The following is a 22,681-nucleotide window of genomic DNA, read 5'->3' on the forward strand; positions in this document are numbered from 1 at the left end:
TCAAGCTTAAAACATAATTATGCTCTATGCTCTTCTTCATAGCATTGTGCTGAAATGCAGTGGAAGAAGATGAACGCATCGGCCAAGGACCAGCACTCTCCTAGGAAAAGCATGTGTTTATCTGAAAGCAGCGTTTGAATGGAATCTTCTCATAAACTGTTCTTTAAAAGATTTTGTGGGTTTTGGTTTTTTGGTGGTTTTTTTTTTTTTTTTTTTTTTTTTTCATTCTTTCCTCAAAGACGGAGTTTTTCTAGACTCTGATGATCTGGTAGTTAGAAAACTTTTATTAACTTTTGCCCTCAGTTTATTTATGGGAAATTTGAACTCATTTGTTCTTGTGCCAACCTTGCTCTCTAGCCCTTGACAATGATGCATTTATCCACACTCTGTATGTGTTTATAAACAGAGAGCATATCTTCTGTCAGTCTGTTTTGATAGGCTAATCAAGCCAACCTTTTCAGTCTCTTCTAAGACAAATCAGCTTTTCTGTGCACCTGTTCCATGCCAATTTTAATAGAGCTGGTCATAATTTTACGTATTAATGCAGATGAAATCTAACTAATTATTTGTACAGTAGCATTAATATTTTCACCTCCTGTATGGTAACTGTAGGCAGTGGAAAGTGTTTTGGGCTGTCCTTGAGTAAACAACAGTAATAGTGAACTGGTGGCAGCCTTGGGTATAGCAAGACACCCCTGAATGTTTAACAGGAAAATGCTTGAGAGAGACGTGGATTTAAAATAAGAAAAGGGTATTTCTTTCATTTAAAAAGAGCAAAAGAAAGAGAAGTAATGAAAATCATACAAATGCCATTTCTTCAGTTCCACTAAATAAAATCTAAGCTTACTGTACACTTGTGATTTAAAAGTCATAGAAGAAACATAATTTTACTCTCCTGGGCTTTTAGAGGTTGTATTTACTATTGCGCAGGGGAAAAGAAGCAAGCAGAGACATACAGACAGATGGAGAGAGAATGTGAGAAATCCATTTGTATGTTTTGTTAAGGCATATTTAACTATGACTACATCCAAATCTATGACTCCTGCAAATTTTAAATAAAGAATTGTACCATCTGTTTTAAGGCCCTGAAGAAAGAGGAACATTTATTTGGAGACTGTTTCCTCAGCTGACTGAACGGATCACAAGAGATTTGTATTATTTGCAAAGGACTAATATGATGTATTATGCTTTAGCAAATTATGAATCCTTTCATTTTAAGTCAACGGCCCTCCTCCCACACATGCATTTCCATTATGATACAGTTTTTAAGCAAATTTGTTGTATTACATAAAATAGCAAGTAATGGGACAATAAAAATTAAGGAACTCTTTCCAGGCATTATAGCATTTAAAGCAAGCAATTAAAATAACAGATGTTACCTCACAAAGCCTAAGCAGACTCCTGATCACAAAACTGAAGGTGGTATTTCCTTTTGTATGACTATACTTGGTGTGTTGTAAGCCCTTGGCACAGTGATGGAAAAGGAAAGACAATTCCAGCTTATTTTGGTATCTCAATGCAAGGAATAATGCAAGGAAATATATGGATTTTGCAAACCAATGCATTTTCACTGTACTAGATCACCACAGAATTTCAAATTAGAAGGCCAGAGGAGCAACATTACAGTTACTTAGTTGCCAGTCTGATTTAGCCAATACATGCACACAAACACAGATGTCCAAGTTGTCTTAAGATGTCATAAAAGATTCATATAAGCAACAAAACAGATAGAGCTCTGAGATAATTTCAGAGTTATATGGAATTACTGTGGTCATCAACAGCCAATGAACAACCATATCAAATGGACTTGAATGTGGAAATAGCTAATTTACACACCACACAGTAAGGGCCCCATAAATCACTGCATTTCCAAATCTTACACTGCTGAAGTGGAGGCACTGCAATCTCATTACTGCACTGGTAAAATGTTGCAATAAGCAAGTAATGTTATGCAACATTCATCAGGAAATATTTAAATTTATGTTGTAATTTCATCATAGTGATAAAGAAAAATAGGACAAAACATTATTCTTTCCATATCACTATCTACAAATCCTATTTATTGTTAATCTGATTTTTGTGTCCACAAAATAGAGATTACTAGCATTTTGAAACAAATAGAGCTTGAAAGTAAATTTCTTGAGTGGGAATATGGATTTATGTCCAGAAGGAGATTAAGCTCAGATGGCATTAAACATGTTCACCTTCTTTAAAACTGACAGCAGGAATGACTGAACAAGACACAGAGATTTTAATGGCTGTGGTTTGCAGCACAGTTTGTTAGAATGAACTTAATCGTGGCTTTCCCCATTTCGTGTATAAGAAGGGATAACGTACGTTTCTCTGTGTATATCATTCAGTTCTCCTAGCTGTTGGGACCACCGAGCACAGAGAAAGTTCTGGAGTGGAGAAGGCAGTTGAGTGGTAAACACTTCTATCAGTCTGCCATTTAATCTGCTGCAACATGCAAATAACAATGCTCAGGAAACATTTTTTTTCCCACTGAGACACTAGTTTTTGAATAAAAAGCAAAGAGAAAGCATGAACACTAGGAATGGATCTTTGGCTTTATTTTGCTTTTTAAGGGTGGAGAAGCTGGCACAGCTAAAAGCAAGGACCTTCCTTTGAACTTTCCAATTCAAATAAGATTTAAAATGAAAAAACAGTGGCAATATCTTTAACTTGAAGAGCAAGCCAGTATCTGGGACCTGCTTAAGAAACTGTTGTCTAATCTATTGATATAGGGGTTAATGATGGACTGCTTTAGATTTAGTTAATGATTTTTAAAAAATAGTAAGTGTTAAACCTGAACAATAGAGATGATTTCAAGATTCCACTTGCTACAAGTAAATTCTAGTTTAATCTGACAGGAACAAGAAAACAGGTATGTTGTCCGCATGACCATCTGTATCTTAAAACTGGGTTCTCAACCAGCTCCATTCAGTGCTGGAAAACACACACATTGCTGGTCAGGAGCAATGCAGGACCCAGACCAATAATTTCTGCTAGACCTGCATTGTCCTCACAGCACTTTCTGAGGCATTTTTTTCTCTGGGGAAAACTGACTAAAAATCCATTGGTTTAGACTAGTAGGCCATAGTACAATCCCACTGCAACAACGTTAGAACTTACTATAACCTTGAAAAAACAATGCTTTGGATTAAATTATCTCACAGTTAGCACACTGTACTAATGAAAATCTTGTAAATTAAGTATGAAAACAGAAGTCCGCAGTAAATCCGGAGAGCAGACCTGGAATTTACACACAATGTCTCCAAGCAATCTTTTATGCTGAGAATATACAGTACTTGCACGATCTACATGTCAGGGGAGAGTTACCTCCTCAGTGAATTCAGCTGTTCTGGACCTAAATCGTTTTCCATAAAACAAAAGATAAATCTGAATGTTGTCAAATCTACAAACAAGTGCATTGTTCAATGTTTTATATGCAAAGCCACTTCACATATTGACTTGTCATGTTTTAGCTGACAAGTGTTCATGGAAGAACTTATTTCAGTTTTAAAATAGGATCTCAGTTTAACTTCCTTTCTTTTTCCCTTTCATGAACATTCATGTATGACCTGATCCAGAAGTCCACCAAAAAGCCTCTCAACAATATCAAAAGGTTTGTGTATCAACCATTATTGAATTCTAGGGAAGGGAAAGGTGGGATTTTACTATCAAGAAAATTAAAATATAAACAAAACACAAGCACTCCACTAAGAATGATCACATATGAAAAAGACCTTAAAAAGATCCTTTAAAAGCAGTCAGTTCAAGTCAAATATGAAATCTCAAGATACTCAGAAGGAAAGGTTTTTTTTTCATTCTTCTGCTTAAAATAGGCAAGATAAACCAGCGAAGTCTAAGAACTTGTAATTCTATTTTTATTAAGCAACATCCACTCCCCCCAGCATGCCTGAACTTTGTTGTTGCTACTGCTTCCTGTTGCCAAAGTCAAGATCAACATGAATACGGCCAGTAAGCCTGAAAACAGGATTCATGGTAAACAACAATGTTCACTTGACAGTTACCTCATTTATAATGATCCAGTGACAGTCAAAAGCAACCAAATTAGTCTCCACGACCTGAAATAGAGAACAAACCAGCTATCAGTCAGCTTGCTTATGAAAGCCAGAAAAAAAATTTAAAGGGATGCTCTCTGCAAATGACAAAAGCCGAAGCACGTGCTCTCCAAGACCTTTGTTATTCAACTGAGGATAGAGAACCTTTAGCAAAATTCTGCAGAAGCATTTGTATTATTGTTTGACTTGCTAATCAAACTTGGAAAATACATTTCATTGCCAGCATCACAGTCAAGGATAAGTTTCAGTTGACTGAGGAGAAAATGAAATAATTTCAGCCTTAATATTGTGTATTGAGAGAGAGCAACAGAGAAGAAGGCAGAAAATGAATATCAAGTAACTCTTGTCAGATTTCTGTAGCTCCTGCCTCTAAAGGCCTTTCCAGTGTACGCTTACTTTGGTGAATTCAAAAAAAGAAAACAAGACCAAACCAAAAATCTCCTACCACAAATACCGGGGTTCATAGAAATGCAAAGAACGGGGAGGAAAGGGTACTCTTGAGAAAAAGGGCTGTCACAGGGATGATAGATGATAGTCTGTCCAAGGCTTCATGGACAGAGGGCCTCTAATCGTCTGCCCATGCATCTCCTTTCCTTTGCTGAAAATTTTTCCAGGAGTTGCCTCTATACTGGACTGAAAATGTACTTTCTAACTGATCTTTAACTCAGCTCTATTCTTTCCTTCCTTGAATCCACTACACTTTTTGTTGTGGGTCATATTTGATTCATTGTTGCAGTGGAAATAAAGAGGGGAAAAAAATACGTTTGATCTGCTTTCATTAGCTAGGAAAGACATCTTCGACAGGAGGGAGGCCAGAAACAAAGTATAAAAAAGGCTGGACACCTTTACATTTTTTTCTAAATGAAATTAAATTAGCATTGACACAAATAGTTTTAAAACCAAATCAATCCCATTTTATTTGTATAACCACCATGCTCATCTTCATTCACAATTCAAAACTGCTGCATACTTAAAACTGCATTGAATCCCATAATAATAATAATAATAAAATAATCAAAGACACATAAACGGAAACAAGGCTTGGAACTTAAAATGTTTTAATTTTAAAATAGATGACTAGTGCTGAGCTGTTACTACTTGGACCAAAAGCGGTCGTGTTTGGCTTTTAACGATGACCAACACAAAGAGCAGCTGCCAAGGATGGCTGCAATTTATATTGGGCCATGTCCAAAGGAGAACAATTTAAGTGGCCCCAAATCTTAAACAGCAGCAAAAGACCGCGTACTGATAACCTTCATTATTAATTCAAAGGCCATTAGAATTGAGATCACTGCTTATTTAGTAAAATGATAGGCAAGATTGGAAATTCTGATCTGGAGATACTGCGAAAAAAGGAAAGAGCAACAGTATATGAATGGACTTCTTATTTGAAACTCTCACATCACCAGTGAAAAAGAAATGAGGGGAAATCAATGCCATAGCTGATAATGTGCTCCTGGAAACATTCAATATTATTAGCAGTAGGAATCAGGGTCCTCACTTTATACAAAATTTAGATTCATTTCTCTCTGTCGTGACAATGTTTTGTTATGTTGCTTTGACATTCTTTTGCATTCTCCACAGTAGTGTCCACACAGCACATGTACAGGAACAGGATAGAAACTGAATAGCTAAGTGATGGAAAGCATCACAGCAGACCCAGGGATAAAGGATACTTGAACTGGAGCATGGGTGTTCTAATCACATCTCTCGTATCAAACCAGTTGAAAGACAAACATATCCAGGAACAGAGAAAAGTTAAAAATCAACAGAATAGTAACCAAGCTCTCAAGGGAGCATTTGCTTCTTATATAAAGTTCCCAAGCACAGAAAGTGTTTCACATTTACAACATAAGCAATGCCATTTAAATTTTCTATAAGACAAAACAAATCACCACCTTACTGAAGCAGAAACAATTCTGCTAGTCAATCTACATATATTTCTGCTGCTGAAAGCAAGCAGAATAAAAACCAAAAATAATTTTTTTAAAAAAAAAGCAGCAGCACATCTGACATTTTCTGGTTTCTTGTCAAGTTCCTGGCAACCTTGTCTGTCCTAACTTCTGTAGAGACTCCCTAAAAATCAAGGCTCCCAGAGGTGTTAGGGGAATGACAAAGACAATAATGTTCCACAAAGGGCTCATAAGCTCTTTCTCTGTTTCAAAATGTCAGTCAACCAAAACTTCAGAATGAAGGAATCCACAAAATGAAAATTCACATTTTCTGTTTGGTTTTTAGTAACACAGTAAAAGCAGAGTTGATTTCTTCCTTGCGCCTGAAGTTTCGGCTGATCAGATTTCAACGCACTTTATCTTCTATTAAAACTTTGGTTTCAGTTCATGTAGTTTCTTTATAAATACTTGGTTCTTTGTATCTATTTTGCCCAGGCTCTCAAATTTCGATTGGACAAGGCTTTTTCAGCACAGTATGGTTGGTTCTAAATGTCACTGTCTTTATTAGGTACAGCAGACAGACCACTTAAGCCAGACTCTGAAAGAGGCTTCCTGGTCTCAGAAGTCACTCTTATTATTTCAAACAGCTCAGGCTACCTGTGACAGATTTATTCACAACTTGCACATAATAAGATGAGATTAATCAATTTTTTACTTACAGTCGAACCTCCTCAACAGAAAGATCATGTTTTATCAATTGAAGTTTATGCATTCATGAATCTACATATTAAAGCCATTTTCAAAAAGCTTATGTCAAATTGAGTTGAACTTGTAACGTACTCAGAGACACTTAAACTAATATATGCTAAATTTAAATGGGCTACAAATAGCCTCTGATCTAAGAATTCATTTTCCCTTTCATTCAGCCAGAAGCTACTCTTTGGCATTTTCCTTAGCCCATCCACCCTAAGCTTGTTCTAGTATTGACAGTGGGTGCTTAAAAAAAATTACTGATGTTGCCCTGAGAAAGTTCCTAGATTATTTTAAATTTATTATATGAAATATAGATTTACATCTAAAATGGGAATCAGCATTACTCTGGGTTTTCAAGGCCATCTTTTCATCCTTGGGTCATTCAGTCTTACCTGATGAAATCCTAGTCCCACTAATATCACTCACAAAAGAGCTCTGCATTTCAGCAAGATCAGGATATCGCACCTCAGTCCCTCACCTCTGGACACCACTTCTTCCAGTATGGCCCATGTTGTCCATTTAATTGACTTTTAGGTTGGGCAGTGCACATTCTGACTATGTCTATATGAATTGCAGGGTACTGTACTATTATCATCATCATTAATAACTTTCAAATATTTTACTATTATTGTGCTTCTTATGTTTTTCACTGTAGAAAAACACACAAGCATATCTCTTGTTTTAAAGAAAATAAATAGAATACTATGTAAACCTTCAGTTTTGATGCTTGAAGGAAAAAGTTGTTCAACCCCAAAGTTTTCTTCAAACACTAACAGTAATCGTGCATAATCTCACAGTCAGAAGATTCTCTCATTCAGCAGTTACTAAGCATAAGTTTAGAAGTTTGAGATTATATTAAATCAGTTCCCAAAAACAAATAAATTAAAATATCTAAAGCCAGCAGCAATACCACCTAGATACAATTATCCACCAGTAAAACAGTCATTACTTGAACATGGCAAGCCTTTACAATCATGACACAATGTTCCACAACGCCTTTGTCTCAATTTGCTGTTTTGTGGTTTTGTTTTTCTTTGTTTTGTTTTGTTTTGTTTTTTTACTTAAAAAAGCCACTGCATTTTCACTTGGAAGGTATGATAAAAATTAAGATTGAAGTAAAAAAACCAAAAAAATCAAAAGAGCATGGCTGGTTCTGCTTACAATTGAACACAACTTAAAAGCACATGTAACATAGCTTCAATAGAAGTATGTAACGGAACTGTGTAAAAGTTTCTATGACTAGTACATTCAGAAAGTTAAAACAAGTATTTGTGTGTGTATACATATAAGACATATTATCATGTGAGTAATGATCTTTTTCTGTTTGAAATTCACATCTGCACGCATGTCAAGTGAGCTGGCATGAACTTGTGTTCTGTGCCCGGGAATAATGAAAGTAAAACATAATGCTTGCAAAGGCATAAGGGCAGTAATGAAAAAGAAATCTGATAGCTGTATACTAGAAGCATTAAAAGAATTTGATGGGGGTGTGCAGGAGGTAGGGGCTTCAAGACTCCAAGCATTTGAATACAACGCAAGGTGCAATGGCTCTGTGACAGGAAGCAGTGCTTGTGTGCACTCCTGAAAGGCAAGGGACAGATTCGAAATTTCCATACAAGGCAGGTGAACATATTGTTTATGCAGCTCACCTCTTAAGCTAAAACTGAGAAAAACTAGAGTGTGCATTCATAATGAGACCTGAACACCAAAATCCTGCACAGCTATTAAATGGAGGAGAGTTGACCCTTTCCAAAACAAAGAAACCCATGTACATATTTGACAAATTTTCTTTTCACATTTCCTCTAGGGGAAATCATACATGAATTCAGTAGTGGGTTACTAAACACACAAAGCTATATTCAGTGCAGAAAGCTCTCTAAAGCTAAACATAGCTGCTAGCCGGGAGAGTATTGGGAGACAGTATCATATATGCCTACCCTATTCTTAATACTCCCTCAGGTATTTGCTTAGGGCCACATTTACAGGTAAAACACAGGAACAGTCTTTGGTCTGACCCAAGATGGTTGTTTTTGTGCTTTCAAATAGATTTTGCTTTCTTAACTGCAGACACTTATTAATTCTGTATCAACTGTCGTGCAGTTCAGACTTTCTATTTACTGAAAGGGTAAATATTTGCAATGTTAAAAAATCCCATTTTGTGCTGTTGAGATGGCATTTCTGCATTCCTTCACTGTGCAGGAACCTACATAAGTAGATGAACTCCAGTATGAATGGGGGAGCTGCATTCTTACAGTCTAATGCCCACAAGCAACTCCCACATTCCTGTCTCACACAACTAAATTGGTGTCAGAGAACAAGCAGAGGACAGCCAATATAGCCAACAGCTTCAGAGAATGATTTTTCTGAATTCAGCAATTTTTCATCTATAGGCTGTTAGTATTCATTTATTTTTAATGCCACATCAAATAATTCTCCAGTACTAAGAATCAAAGCAGCGAGTTAGCAGGCCAGTTCTGAAATAGTCTTCATGAAATTATGGAAAAATCTGAAGAAAAAATTCACTCTATACCCACTCAACCACTGCTCAGACTGTGAGTTCACACTGGAATATTTGAAAACATTGTGTCATTAGTTGCATAAATCCTGCAGCAAAGGATACAGCCCGTCAAGTACTCGGTGCCATTCAAACTCAGTCATAGAAATCCACAGCAAAAGATATAAAAGATCATTCTTAACATCTTTGTAACTTTAGAAATGCATTCATGTCAAACTCCAGCAGTGCCCCTAATACCCCATTAAAATAAATCAAACTTCTGCTTCATGAGGAAGGTGTTCCACTTAGTCAAACACGGATGCTATTGAACCAATGAGCAAGAACATGGACGAGGCAGAAAACAATTTTCTTTTTCTGAAGAATTCAACTACACACCAAGGGAGATTTTGCAGAGAGCAAAAAATGCTGTCAAGAAGACAAGTGATGAGCAAGGACAAACCATCTGTCACTGGCAGTAACTCCAGAACTTCTGAATCTTTAGAAGAGCCTGACAATTTATCACAACTATTTCTATCGTTCGGGCTCAAACCTTCAAATGGGCTAAATGCAAGACAATCTAAGGCAAATAAAGCAGTAGTAGTGCCAGCATGCAAGCTTTTCACATGTGCAATAATAAGCAAGAAAGTAAAATAGCTTCCCAACAAAAAGGGCATGTAATTTAATGAAAAACGACATAGAAATTTCTCTACATCCTTCTTCCTTATACATCTGGGCCCATAGATGTGGGCCAAAACTACAAGGTATAGATCAGGACCCTTACAAAGGAAACCCAGGAAAACTGTTCTTGATCTTCAAAATTCACCTTCACACATATGCTTGCAAACATCTAATGAACAGTAACGTTGTATATATGAAAAGATCCATACCGAATCTGGCCATCTCAGATATCTCATGTTCAAAACATAGGAGAAAGCTGCTGGGCTCCAGATTTGCCTTTGCTGCTGTTGCGACTGCTCTACAACAAGCCACCCAGATGCCATAACTCATTCCTCAAAAAACTGAAGAAAAATGTCCCAACTAGAACTGGTCTTCCTCCTGACTTTCTGCTCCACCAGGAGCTGTGGTAGTGACTGTGATTCTCTTTCTGCTGGACCACCACCAAGCAAACCACATTTTCCATTTGATTTTTCACAAAAGCCAACAGATGGCATTGCATAATCTCTTGTTTTGCAAATGGCTGGTTTTGAAATAATTTAGAAAATTATTTAAAAAGTTAGTTTTCCCAAGAGTTGAACTGGGACACAAACTCCCTGCTAACCTCTTCCAAACATCCTCTGTCTACAATATGTCCTATTTATGTGGTCTTGTAATCTGAACTGCACTCTTCCAGCTGGAAGACTGGTAAATTGTTTTTGTCCAATACCACTAGATTTGTTGCCTGTCTTTTCATAGACTAACCTCTCAGAGCCTCCATTGCTATTTTGCAGGTGAATATATGCCTCTACCTTATTTTCTTTCCTAGGGACATAACAACATGATGATTACTAAGATATGATAAAAGCCAGGTTTCCTGTATACTTATGTGGGACCAGAAGCAACCCACCCCCTCAAAAAAAACAAAACAAAACCAAAAACAACCATCCAACTGAACCAAAAAATAACCACCAAACAAACAGAAGTTAGAGGCCATTTCTTAACATTTCCTTTAAATGAAGAGATGTGATTTGACTAGTTTGGGCACTGAAAGCCATCTCCTGTATTATAAATGGCTCCTCAGGCAGTGGTATGCAAAGCAAAATCTGACATTTAAAGACTATTGTAATAGCTTATGTACATGTAGTACTAAGAAAGTTAGGTGATAAACTGAAGACTACCTTAACTGATCTGAAGTTTGGAAAGGTAAATGTATGGAACTGTACTATTTAGTATGTTGTACTTTGTTAAACACTGCAGGATTTTTGCATGGAAATCCTGAGCTTGTCTCCAAGTTGTTTTTTTTCCCTCTTTTTTTTTTTTTTTCTTCATTTTTTTTAATTCTAACTGCTAGATCATTAAATTGCCACCACTTTATCAGACTATCTGTACCATTTCTTCCTGCTGGTGCCACAGCAAGACCTTTTCTGTGACTCTGCTCTTAGTCTTTGAGCTTCTCAGTAGGGAAATAAGTTGCTGATTTATAAAGCTCATTCTTGCACACCAGAAACTGAAGCTCATAAAAATCTCTTTTCACCAAAGGCAATATTTTTGGAATCTAATTTTAATCTCTATCCATTTTCACTCAAGAGAGAGAAAACCCACACATGGCAATACTTATTTTTGTTCTTATGGAGCATCATCTCTTTCTGGGATTCCTTTCCATGAAGTTCCAAGCAAAAAAAGAATACGCCACAGATCCATTCTGAAACTACTTGACTTTAGCTCGGAACCATGAGCACATTGTGCTACCTGCACTGGAAGATCACTGCTAGAAAGTAGAATAGTATTCTCAATGAACAGTAATGTACTTCCCACATAGAAATTGCTTATTTCAAATAACAAAGTGATTCAAACTCATGTAAATTCAGAATCATTACTGTTGTACAATTGCTGATACCCTCCTTTCTTGTTAAGAATTTCTTATGATCTTTTTTATATGTAACTAGATGTTGTTCATAGTGATAGTACTAAATTAATGTCGTAAAATCTCTTGTTCTTTACATGTTACTTACTTTTTTACTTTAAAAAAAAAAAAAATTGCTGAATTCCACATAGGAGTGTGAAATCTAAGCAGAAAACTTGAGTATTTGGGTTGAACATGGGCTTTGAATCAAACCGGTTGTCATCACGTTTGAAGGTGAAGAATCAAACATAAGAAGCCTAAGTCTATGCTAGTCTCAAAATTTCCTCCTCTGTATGGATTATGAGCTGGAATCAGAGATTTCTCCCAACTGTGTTGTTTGTTTTAAACACCTCATCATCTCCCACACTTGAATACATTCAGAAGCTACCCTTTGAGTGAACTTGCTCTAGATTGAAGGCTGTTGACAAATCCAATAGAGGCAGAATAATTGCCTTCCTGATTTTGACATCTTTGTAACCAACTTCATCAAGGTCAGAATTTCTCCACAACAGGGAAATCTGGGGATTAATCAAGCTTTTCCATAGATTTAAATTTATTCTATCCACACACATGTTATTTTTCTAAGCAGAAGCAAAAGTTCAATTCCTACTTTTAACCTTTTGCAGACTTCATAGGTAGCAGCAGGTTTATATGTCAAGCCTTACTGATATAAAGAAACCTTTCAACCTGTCAACGTGACATAAGAAGCTCAGACAAACCACCATTAACTCTAGGCCTTAACTTGTAGAGGAAAAAGGAATGTCAATTTGACAATGGATCATTCTTAATGTGTGCTTTAGGTAATTAGGCTGCTAGTGAAGAGAGTTTTGGAGGCTGCAGGAAAAAAATACAGAAGATAAAATGGTATCTGTCATAATTTCAACATATGCAAATTTGTATTTACTATCTTTTTAAACCTGTTGCTGTTATGGAAACATATACATAATGTTTCTAATTGGGAATCATGATTAACCAGATAAAGTTATCACTTTAGTAAGACAGTGAACAGTTAAGACTGAAGAAAAATACTCCTGTGAGGCACAAGATTCCTTCCCAGTGTGCATTATTATGGGCTGACTACACTCAGCAAAAGGACATTGATTCAAATAAAACTTGTAATGGAATCATGTAAGGGTAGTATTTTAAATAACCTTGCCCTTCTCATCCAGATCTGATTTTATACCTGAGTAATTCTATAGGTTGCAGTGCAGTTACGCTTGCTTTACACCAGTTTAAATGATAAGAAGAATAGTTAATTACGATGGAAAGCACTATCAGAAAGAGAGTGAAAAACGCGGGGCTTGATGAAGAACTTGAAGGAAGGAAGTAGGGAACAGCAATACAAGAACAGGGTGACGGATTCAGAAAGCTACTTGGTAGTGCGAACAAATATTTTTAACTGCCCCTGTTTAAAAGCAAGCAAATAATCCCAGAGACAAAGCACAAGTTTCTTAATAGCAGCCAATTTTCATTAAAAAAAAAATGCTGTCCACCCCAGGTACTAGCAACACAAATTAATAATAATAATAATAATACTAAAATAAACAACAACACCATCCCAATTGAATTTAAAGTAGTCAATTTGGCCAATTTTTGTCAATTGTTTTCTGATACTAGGCGTGGGTGCTGCTGTTTGTAATGGTCTTAAAGAATTTAAGTATAAGAACTATTGAACATACCCATTTAATTTATACCTTCAAGCTGAAAATCCAAGGCTTAGTTCACCTTCTTTTTCCAAGAGTATCAAGGGAATATTTCAGACCTTCTGAATTGCTCAGCATTCATAAGTTAGCCAGATTTTCCTCAACAGGGGCTGCAGGATGCTGAGTGCTTTTGAAAACTTGCCCATTCCATTCAGGTTTTTAAATGTAAATTGAGTGCCTTGAAAAATCCAGCCCAGATTATGCTGGCAGCATGTTGCATATTTTATTAGTGATATGGAAATGTGGTTTCAACTCTTTTTGCATCTGTTAGCAAACTCAAGATCTGGTCTGACTGTGTAGCAGGGAAAATGTTAAACATCATGCACTACAGAATATAACGGTGCTGCTCTTTTTTTTTTTTTTCTTCACTGTCTGCCTTAAAAGCATTTGTTGCCAAGCGTCAGACTGACATTACTGAAACAGAAAGTATTTCATTTTCCTATCACAGGCATTATTAACAAAAGTAATCTTTCAAGTGACAAAATATCACTAAAGCCATCAGCTCATTTTGCTTTTCGGCTTTATGGTGGTGCCTCTCCTGTCATTTCACATACTACAACAGTGGCAGAGGTTCAAGCGAGAGAGCCTGCATTTCTGACTTACACATAAACTCAGCATTCAGCTTCTCTCCAAGTATACACACTGAAAGCATTTTTTCAGCTAATAGGAGTTCAAGAATAAAAAAAACAGTTTAATAGAGTTCTAACTTGCTGCAGGTTTGAAGCTCCTTATGAAAAAAACCCTGAGGCACACATACCAAGAAAAAAATCTTTTCTAAACACATTGCAGATATTCTGACCACCAAATTGCAATACCAAGTATGAAGCCTGTTTGCCATTTTGTTTTCTCTGCTTCACAACAGATCAATAAAATGGACCATTCTTACTAAAGGTCCAAAGACATTGTAAGCCCAGAAGATGTGCACAAGGACTCACTGAGTATTAGATAGGGCATGGATGTAAACAGTAGCATTTTTTGATAACGGTTTTAAATTTTCCTGATAAAATGCCTCTACATTTTGGGAAATTCTGCTATTATCCTACTTTCAGCCAGTCAACTACATGAACTTAAGCCATAATTTAGAGATTTTTAATATTACCATAACATATTTATGATAAGCAATGTCTGTCCTAACATCAACCACGCAACACGATTAAGATTCAGCTTCTCCCCAAAAAACTGCTGGCCAGAAATCTGTTTACATACCTTAGATCTGAAACCCTTCATATATAACATTGAAAAGTTTTAAGAAAATAAGTTTTTTGAGTTGAATACAAAGTACTCTTACCATGTTCTTATAGTCGCTAATGGTTAAGCTAACTAAAGTGTGATAACTCAGCAGAAACTGGTACAGGTTAAATTATATTCCAGCTGTAAAAAGAAAGAAAATATGTACATTTTTTCCATTGTTGTTTGAAGCTGGTTCCATGCGGTAATTGCATATGGATCCAAAGTGTCCAAGCAGCATCTACTTTTTTTTGCAAGACAGACACTGGCGATACAAACATGCCAGAACTGCAGGCTCAGGCACACCTGAAATACAGCTGCGGCTGGGACAGATTCTAACAAATTGGAAAGAACTTTATCAGCAAAAGACTAGCACAACTGACCAACAAGTATTCATTTACAAGAGAAGATGAAACTTTCTAGACATCAAGTGTGGGTGGATATTCTAAAACTTCTGTTTTAAGGTATTAAAAACAAAATGCAGAGGTATTATAGGAGAGGAAGAAGTTGCAATCATAAGAAACCCAGAAAACTATCAGCATTTAACAAGCACAGTGCAATTTGAGCAATTCTGTACAGTTCTTTAATAATTTATAGGGATTAAGCTGCTAAGGATTGTTTCTCAAATTTTCACTGTGAAAAGTGGCCCATTTCTTTTGGTTTATTGAACAAAGAAGCTTAAACTAGATCCTTGCTATCATCTTTTAAAAATAAATTGGAAAGCTTTGATCGAGAAAAATGAAAAGAGTGGGAGAACTTTAAGAGGATTTGAGCATTCCAGAAAAGGAAAAACAGCATGCACTTTGTTAAAAATAGAGTTAGTTCTGCATTTTAAGTTTGTGAAAGCAGTGATAGCCTTAGCAAAATGTGCTATGAAGAAAAATGAATACCTTTTCAACTTTTGCAAAAAGAAGTATTGAACACCTATCTAAGCCCAGATTCCAACTGTATTTTTTCATGGAAAAGAAGCTAAAAAAATAATTTTTAATTGTTTTTTTTTTTTGCGAGTTTAGATTGATAAACATCAGTAACTTGACTCATGGTAACAATCCCTCTAAAGCCAGAGCAATTGTTCAGTTGATGAAATTCCTCATGTGAGGAAAATAATTCATATGTCTAAGGCATAACCTGCACAGGTACCTTGATGTAAATCATGAAAGGCACATTACAGAATGTCATAATTTTTCTAGAATCAGATTTCTTTTTCCCACAGGTACTGTCAAACATCTCTTTATCTTTAAGCACTGCATTTTCGTAGCATTCTTTCAATCATCCTTTTTGACCAACCTGAACCAGAACAGTGATAAATTTCCTCCTATTCCAACTATCAATATTGTGGGCACGTGGTCTTTGCTTTTGGACAGTGATAGAGGAAAACTGACAGAACCATTAGCCAGACAATCCTTGAAGTGATACATGAGCTTTACACAAGAATGATCAACAAGATAGAGCACTATTCTTTCCAGACTGATTGATAGGAAAAACAAGTCGGCTATAAGGCTGTATTTTGAGTCGGGAGAAAGTACATCAGAAGTCCTCTGTGGGCCTCCAAATATACAGAGCGCAAAGCTGACCCAGTCAGAAGAATAAAAATAAAGAAAAAGGAAGTAAGACAGGAAGAAAAAAAATCACAGCCATGTAGGAAGGTCATTATTTGGTCTATTATCCAGGAAGTTGGAGAAATACACATCTGTCATGAAGAAGTAAATTACAGTGAGGTTTGCTGTTCACCTAAGAAAAATTCTGAATGTATGAGCATAATTATGGCCCACCTCAAGTCCAATTAAATTCCAACTTAACTGGGGCAGACAGGCTAGCACAACCCAGAAGTGCTGTGTCAAATATCAGATGACTTCCTGAGCCATTTTCCAAAGCTAAGCTGGGGACAGGATGAGGAAAAAACCTTCCCATGTCCCCCATCCCTTCCCTGTTCAGGAACCTCACCTGTGAGCAAGGGACCATGATCACTGCACACTGCTGTGTAATTAAACGTAACTGCTCAGGCCCTGCTAATTGCAGCTGAACACATTTCTATAGCTGCTTTTAGGGGCACACTGTATTTTCTCGGTGTCTGCACTGCCTATTCTCATGAGGGGTACTTATGTTTCTGTCAGCCACAGACCTCTGCTTCAAGTCACCATGCTTTCTCATCTGCCAGTACCACATTTGATCTCCACCACCGAAACACCATGAGGATGAGAAGAAAGATTTTGAAAGCAGAGAAAAACTACATCAGCAGAACCTTTCCTAGGTATTTTATTGCTTTTTCTGGGTATTCCTTGCCTGTTTTCTTCATCTTTTTGGACCGCTGCCCCCCTGCTGAGCAAGAAGCCTTTTCCCTGGCTGTCACAGCAAGAGCAACCTGGAAAGTTGTGGCACATTTGCTCCCACTTCTTGCCACTTGGTTAGGCAGTGCCTTTGGACTGAATATTTTTATGGTACTTTTTTTGTTATGTCCACACTAAGCATTTTGTCTAGAGGATCCAAGAGAATTATTAAAAAATAAAAAAAAAGAGAGAAAAAAATTACAAGTAAAATCTCTTCTGTGATCAACCAGAAACTTGAAGGGAAAGGGACTTTACATAGATATGTATTAAAGTTCATGAGGGACAGATATGTATTAAAGCTCAGTGAGAGAGACAAAAGCTCTAAGTAATCATGAGAAATTGAAGTTCACATAATTTTCTGCACTAGCATCCTGCAAACATTAAAAACCTTCCTTAGTGCAATGCTTGTAACATTGACTACAAACTAGAGCTATCTGAAAACATAGCGTTGTGTTGACTAAACAAAACAAGCTTATTTTCCTCACCCTACAAGACACTATTCATGTATAAGTAAGTGCATGCACCACACATTTATTCTTATTTTCTCTACCATGTCTTGTCCTATATGCTGTCAGCTTTTTCTGAGAGATCAGAAATGTATCTTTGTACATGTGCTTTACATGAGTTAAAATGCAGCCCCTAAATTTATTTCCCAAACCAGGAATTTTCCAGGATCCTGGAACACAGAAAGTTTTCCTCATAAACATCACAGAAAATTTCTTCTACTGAAAAAGATTCAGACTTTGATCCATGACCCTCTGTACACCATAACATGTCTCCAAAATGGAAGAGAGACCATCAAAATTGCTTATTGTGTATCTATTTCACTCTCCCCTGGGCAAAAGAAGATAAGAGCAAAGCAGTGCCATATTTCTGTCAAAATATGAATCTTCCTGAATATACATTTCAATAGACTTTTAAAATATATGTTTATGGCAATAAAATATATTTATATCACTATTGTTCTGCACTTGTATGATGTCTAAGAATGGCATCCTGGCACATGACTGAGCAATAACTGAAAAAAAATGAGACACCTTCTCTGGCAAGAAGTTATCAGTGTTCTTATGATTACACACTGGCATTTTAAAGAAAGGAGTTTCCTTTTTGCCTTTACTTTGACAACAAATGCAACAAAAAACTTTTAATTAAGTATGCAGTACCATGTCTCCCAACCCCAAAATCAAATTTGATCTGAGAGTAGCTCAGATCAGAGGCATCATGACAAGAACCCCTGCTTTTGTTCACTATGAAGAGGTATACATGGAAAAGAATGAAAAGTCATACTCCTAAAGCAACTTAATAAGGGTTGACGTCTTGGAATATTTCATGTTGTAAGCACAAAACCTCTTTCTGGAGACAGCAGGCTTTTCATTACAGCGTGCACTTCCAGGACACACTCTATTTGTAGTATATACCCTTACACATGCACGAAGGCTTTACACAGCCACCCACAGCTGTGTTTCATTTTTTTAAAAGGCATTTAAAGCACTTGCGAAAAAGTGCATGGACTGCCTCCTTTGGAGGTCTCTGAACCTTTGTTCAGTCTGTACATGTATGCTTCTCAAAACCCCATGGTGTTATTTTGTAGGTACATACATATTCAGGGAGATGGAGGCACTGAAAACATTATGCTAGGTTAATCAGGCCTGTAAATTGAAGTCCCTACAAGTAAAAATATGGTGTACATTTTTTTCCTGCTCTTCCTCTAGTCCTAGGGACAAGTGGAGAATATAGGAAGGTGTAACACCATGCTCTAATATGCTGAATGAGCCCATATTTCATGTTCAACAAGTTCCCATCTGTTGCACTTGACACAGGTCAGTGCTTTGTAGATACGCAGGCATGGTGAACAGCACCAGACCTCCTGTGTACAGCTGGGGGTGTTCTTTTGCACTGGGGCATGGAGCCTGGTCTTTACACCCCTTTACACCGCTTACAACTGTCACAATTCATTACTGAGACATTAAGAGAAGGCTCTAAGGAAGGGTGCTATTTCCCCTGTGCTCACTTCAGGTTGTGTCACATTATCTCCTTACTGATCAAGACACATATAAATGGGAAAGAGTAGGCTGTACCTTCCTTTCCAAGATAGATAATGAAAGGAACAATTGTGAAATGTGCTACAACAGCTACATGGAACATAACATAGCAGGGAATGGTTTTCATTCATTCTTAATACAATTTTGTCCTCCGTGGGATTCTGGTCCTAGACTCAGCTGGAAACACATTGCTACAAATAAATTATAATAATGGTGAGGTTAAAAAAAATAAAATTAATTTCTGAAACCAGTCTCCTCACTGAAAATCTAGAAAGAAGGTATTGCCTACCAGCAACATGAGCAAAGCAGATGCATTCTCAGCTATATTCACACTAGCAAAGGTAATAAATATCCCGTTTCCCCAACACCGTTGCAGCTGAACTGGTGGGTGCAAGTGAGCATTTAAACAGCATTCAAACTTCATTAATGCCAACTGAATGCTGTCTGAGGCCTGTCTATATTAAAGCATGTGTTGGTGCTAGTATGAATGAACCTACAAAAGTACTAAATTAGATAATAAAGTGATCAATATCAATGCAATCATAACATTTTTCTGTATTTTGGTCTTGAAAGCTTCCTTTGTAATCTCTAGCACATTAATTAACCAGAATTTTACCATTTCTGCTGTGTAAGCATGGAGGAAACCTGAAGGAATCCGTAAGAAAAAAGATGAGAATGATAATGAACACAGTCATGAGACTGCCTCTTGATTAAACATACATACTAATAAACCCCTGATAGCCGTTCTGTATAAGCACTATTGAAATATTATTGCTCAGTAACTATAGTAAGTGCCACTGACTGCAGATATGAAAGAATACATCCCAAAAAATATATCTGATTTTAAAAATGTGACCTATATAATGAAGCAAAAACGACACCCTCCTAAAGGGAAGGAAATGTCAGGGAAATTCTATGGATATTACCACAGAGCACTGAGCCTCAAACAAGAAAAAACCTCAGACAGAGAAGAGTCATGTGCAGTTTACATCTACCTGGCTTATTTTGTGTTGTGTTTCAGTCTCAGGAAAGGAACACAAATCTTTCAAAGTATGCACCTTCTTTTTCAACCCTCCACCTTCCTCTTTGCTCAAAATGAGGATAGAAAAAGGATATGTGGCCATATTAAATTTGGTCCCAAATTATATCCCTTACAAAGTTAATTTTAAGAAGCTTTTATTCACACTAGAAAAAAATTATGTTGTTTCCATGACAGCACAGAACAAGCTAGTAAAAGGAGCTTATATTATTTTATGTGAATTATTTATGACAGTGTCCAAAACTTAGTGAAAGATCTATGTTGGTTAGTGAGATAATGAAGGCAATATAAATTGATTCAGCCTTTGTCGTTATATAACCTGGAAAACTGCTGTGTAATGTTCATTTAAATAAGCGACTTCTTTTTACCACAGTACCATGATCTGGACCTAAAATAGGTCCAGTAAGCTAATGTTTTGCCATCTGAGTTTCTGGTCCTCAAAAAGAAAGCTAAGTCAGCAGATCTCTGCCAACTTATACTTGCAGAGCTTAGACACCTAGATTTTAATATGCATAGTTAAAATGAAGTTTTGTATTTTATATGATGGAAAGTAGGTGCAAGGAAATACTTACCCTAAAGGTTTATTTGCTCCCTCAATCTTAAAGATAGGAACAAACCTTTATGTACAGCCCCAGGACCTTTGACTCTGCTTCATGCAGTGGAAGCCGACTGTTTTCAGCCAATTGATGTTATTTGGCTGTGCTACCACTTCATTCCCAGAATAACGGGGTGGTATTAGGGGTTTTTTAGGGCAGAAGCACAACTTGCTCATGGGAATGAAGAGTAAGTGTCTCTGAAAATAATCATATACAGATCCTTAAAAAGTCTTTTCCAAATAATTATGGAAAAAATTGTTTCATCATGAAGGGCTCTTACCTGCCCTTCCTTTTGTGACAGTGATATTTTCTCATTCCAAGATACAGAGAAACTCACCTTCCTTGTGTTCCTGTGTCTTCATAGATGAATACCAATGCAAATGACTAAGAACAGAAGGGACTACAGTGAATTATTTTCTTACAGTGTCTCTAGCTCTGTAATTAAAGGCAGGTAAAGCATGTATCAAATAATGACAAAGAAAAGTAAGCCTCTACCAAGCTTATTTTAAATAAATAAATAAAAATAAATTCCAGGCATACACATTTCTCAATGAGATCTGAAGCTGGATACGACCTTTGAATTCAATAAGCAAACTCTTTAGCTCATGGATTGTGGGAGGTTGCACATCAGAGTCCAGAACAGTATCAACATACCAGTTCAGCTCTTATGAAATAAATCATGACTATACCTTCTTCTTCTAAGGACGTCAATTATTGATGTACCATGGCAATGCTTGAGAAACACAGGGAGAACAGAGGTTGAGCACAAGCTGTTTAAGACCTGTTGATTTACTTGCAGTTATTTAGTCCTTTCTATTCAGTCAGTTATTGTGCTAAACAAAGTCCTTGGGGTGCAGCATTTACAGTTAATTATGGAACTGGTATAATCTGTCTTGCTTTCAAATTAACAATTTATCATCGCAAACAAATTTATTTTTTTTTATTAACAGCATATTAGCACAACAACTGTAGTGGCCACCCAGTCTCATTTCCTCCCATTATTAAGACAGTTTTTCCTTTTAATTTAGTGAAAGCATGAGATTTTACTACTGCACCTATGACTCAGCTATGAATGACTTATTGAGAAAGTTTTCTTTTCAAATACAAAATAAGTCACAGACATAAATGTAAACAAGACTAAGCCACTGTACATATTCCTGGTGATGAAACTATTAATTTTTTTGATAATAGAGAGGTTTTTCATTTACTTCTTGCTTAGTTGCTACTTTCACGCAACATTCTAATGATTCCAATAAACAGACAAAAGTTCTCCTAATAAAATGTTTCATTATGGTTCTTTTCACAAATTCACTGCCTTCAAAATCTGTAGTGCTCACTATTCATTAAAAAAAAAGTAATTACAGCAAGATGCTTTCATGTAACAAATTGGCAGTCTGGTTGACTCAGAGTGAATGGAACTAAATTCAAATTATTTCACAAAGTTTAAGAGCTTTCTTCAACAGTAGTTGATTTTCAGTTCCCAGAAATTGACTAAAGTTATGTTCTAAATTACACCCTGAGAAAAAAGTTATTCTTGTAGTATTTGTGATTTTGTGAGAATCTAGGAATATTAAAACAGTTATTAAACAGTGATTCTTAGGTGTTTTCCAGACTAAAGACTGTTCAGTTAGATGGACATGCATGCTCCCTGATGTTTATTTTCACCAAACTTGTGCTTCATCTATTCATATTACCACATAGTGAATAACACTGAATAATCAGAGAAAACAAAGATTTATTTCTAGGTTTCCTTCTCACCATAATAATTGCTTCTTAGAGTACTCCTGCAGGAGAATCAACAGGGGCATGCCCCTGAACACAGAACAATAGCTTCAGTGTTAGAGGCTCTGAGTCTCTAACAGGCTACTGACCTGTACCTACTAAATGGAAACATATTAATGCTATTTATGTTTGTTAACACAAGCATGTGAATATGTTGTTAGAAACTGATTCTTTTACTCAT

At 36.5% G+C, this 22,681-nt stretch overlaps 1 protein-coding gene across 3 annotated transcripts in view; it reads right to left on the reverse strand.

The window, feature by feature from the left end:
- The window catches only part of GRID2 (glutamate ionotropic receptor delta type subunit 2), a 790,688-nt gene that overhangs the window by 235,867 nt on the left and 532,140 nt on the right, over positions 1–22,681 (reverse strand). For all 3 annotated transcript variants that reach the window (XR_013924346.1, XR_013924347.1, XM_080368765.1), the window contains exon 5: positions 4,035–4,088. Coding sequence is in view for 1 of the 3 variants with exons in the window: in XM_080368765.1 (XP_080224891.1) it covers positions 4,035–4,088 (54 nt within the window). In the remaining 2 variants the exon portion in view is untranslated. The remainder of the gene's footprint in view (positions 1–4,034; positions 4,089–22,681) is intronic.

The sequence above is a fragment of the Falco punctatus genome (genome assembly GCF_963210335.1).
Source record: "Falco punctatus genome assembly, chromosome: 1".
Taxonomy (NCBI): domain Eukaryota; kingdom Metazoa; phylum Chordata; class Aves; order Falconiformes; family Falconidae; genus Falco; species Falco punctatus.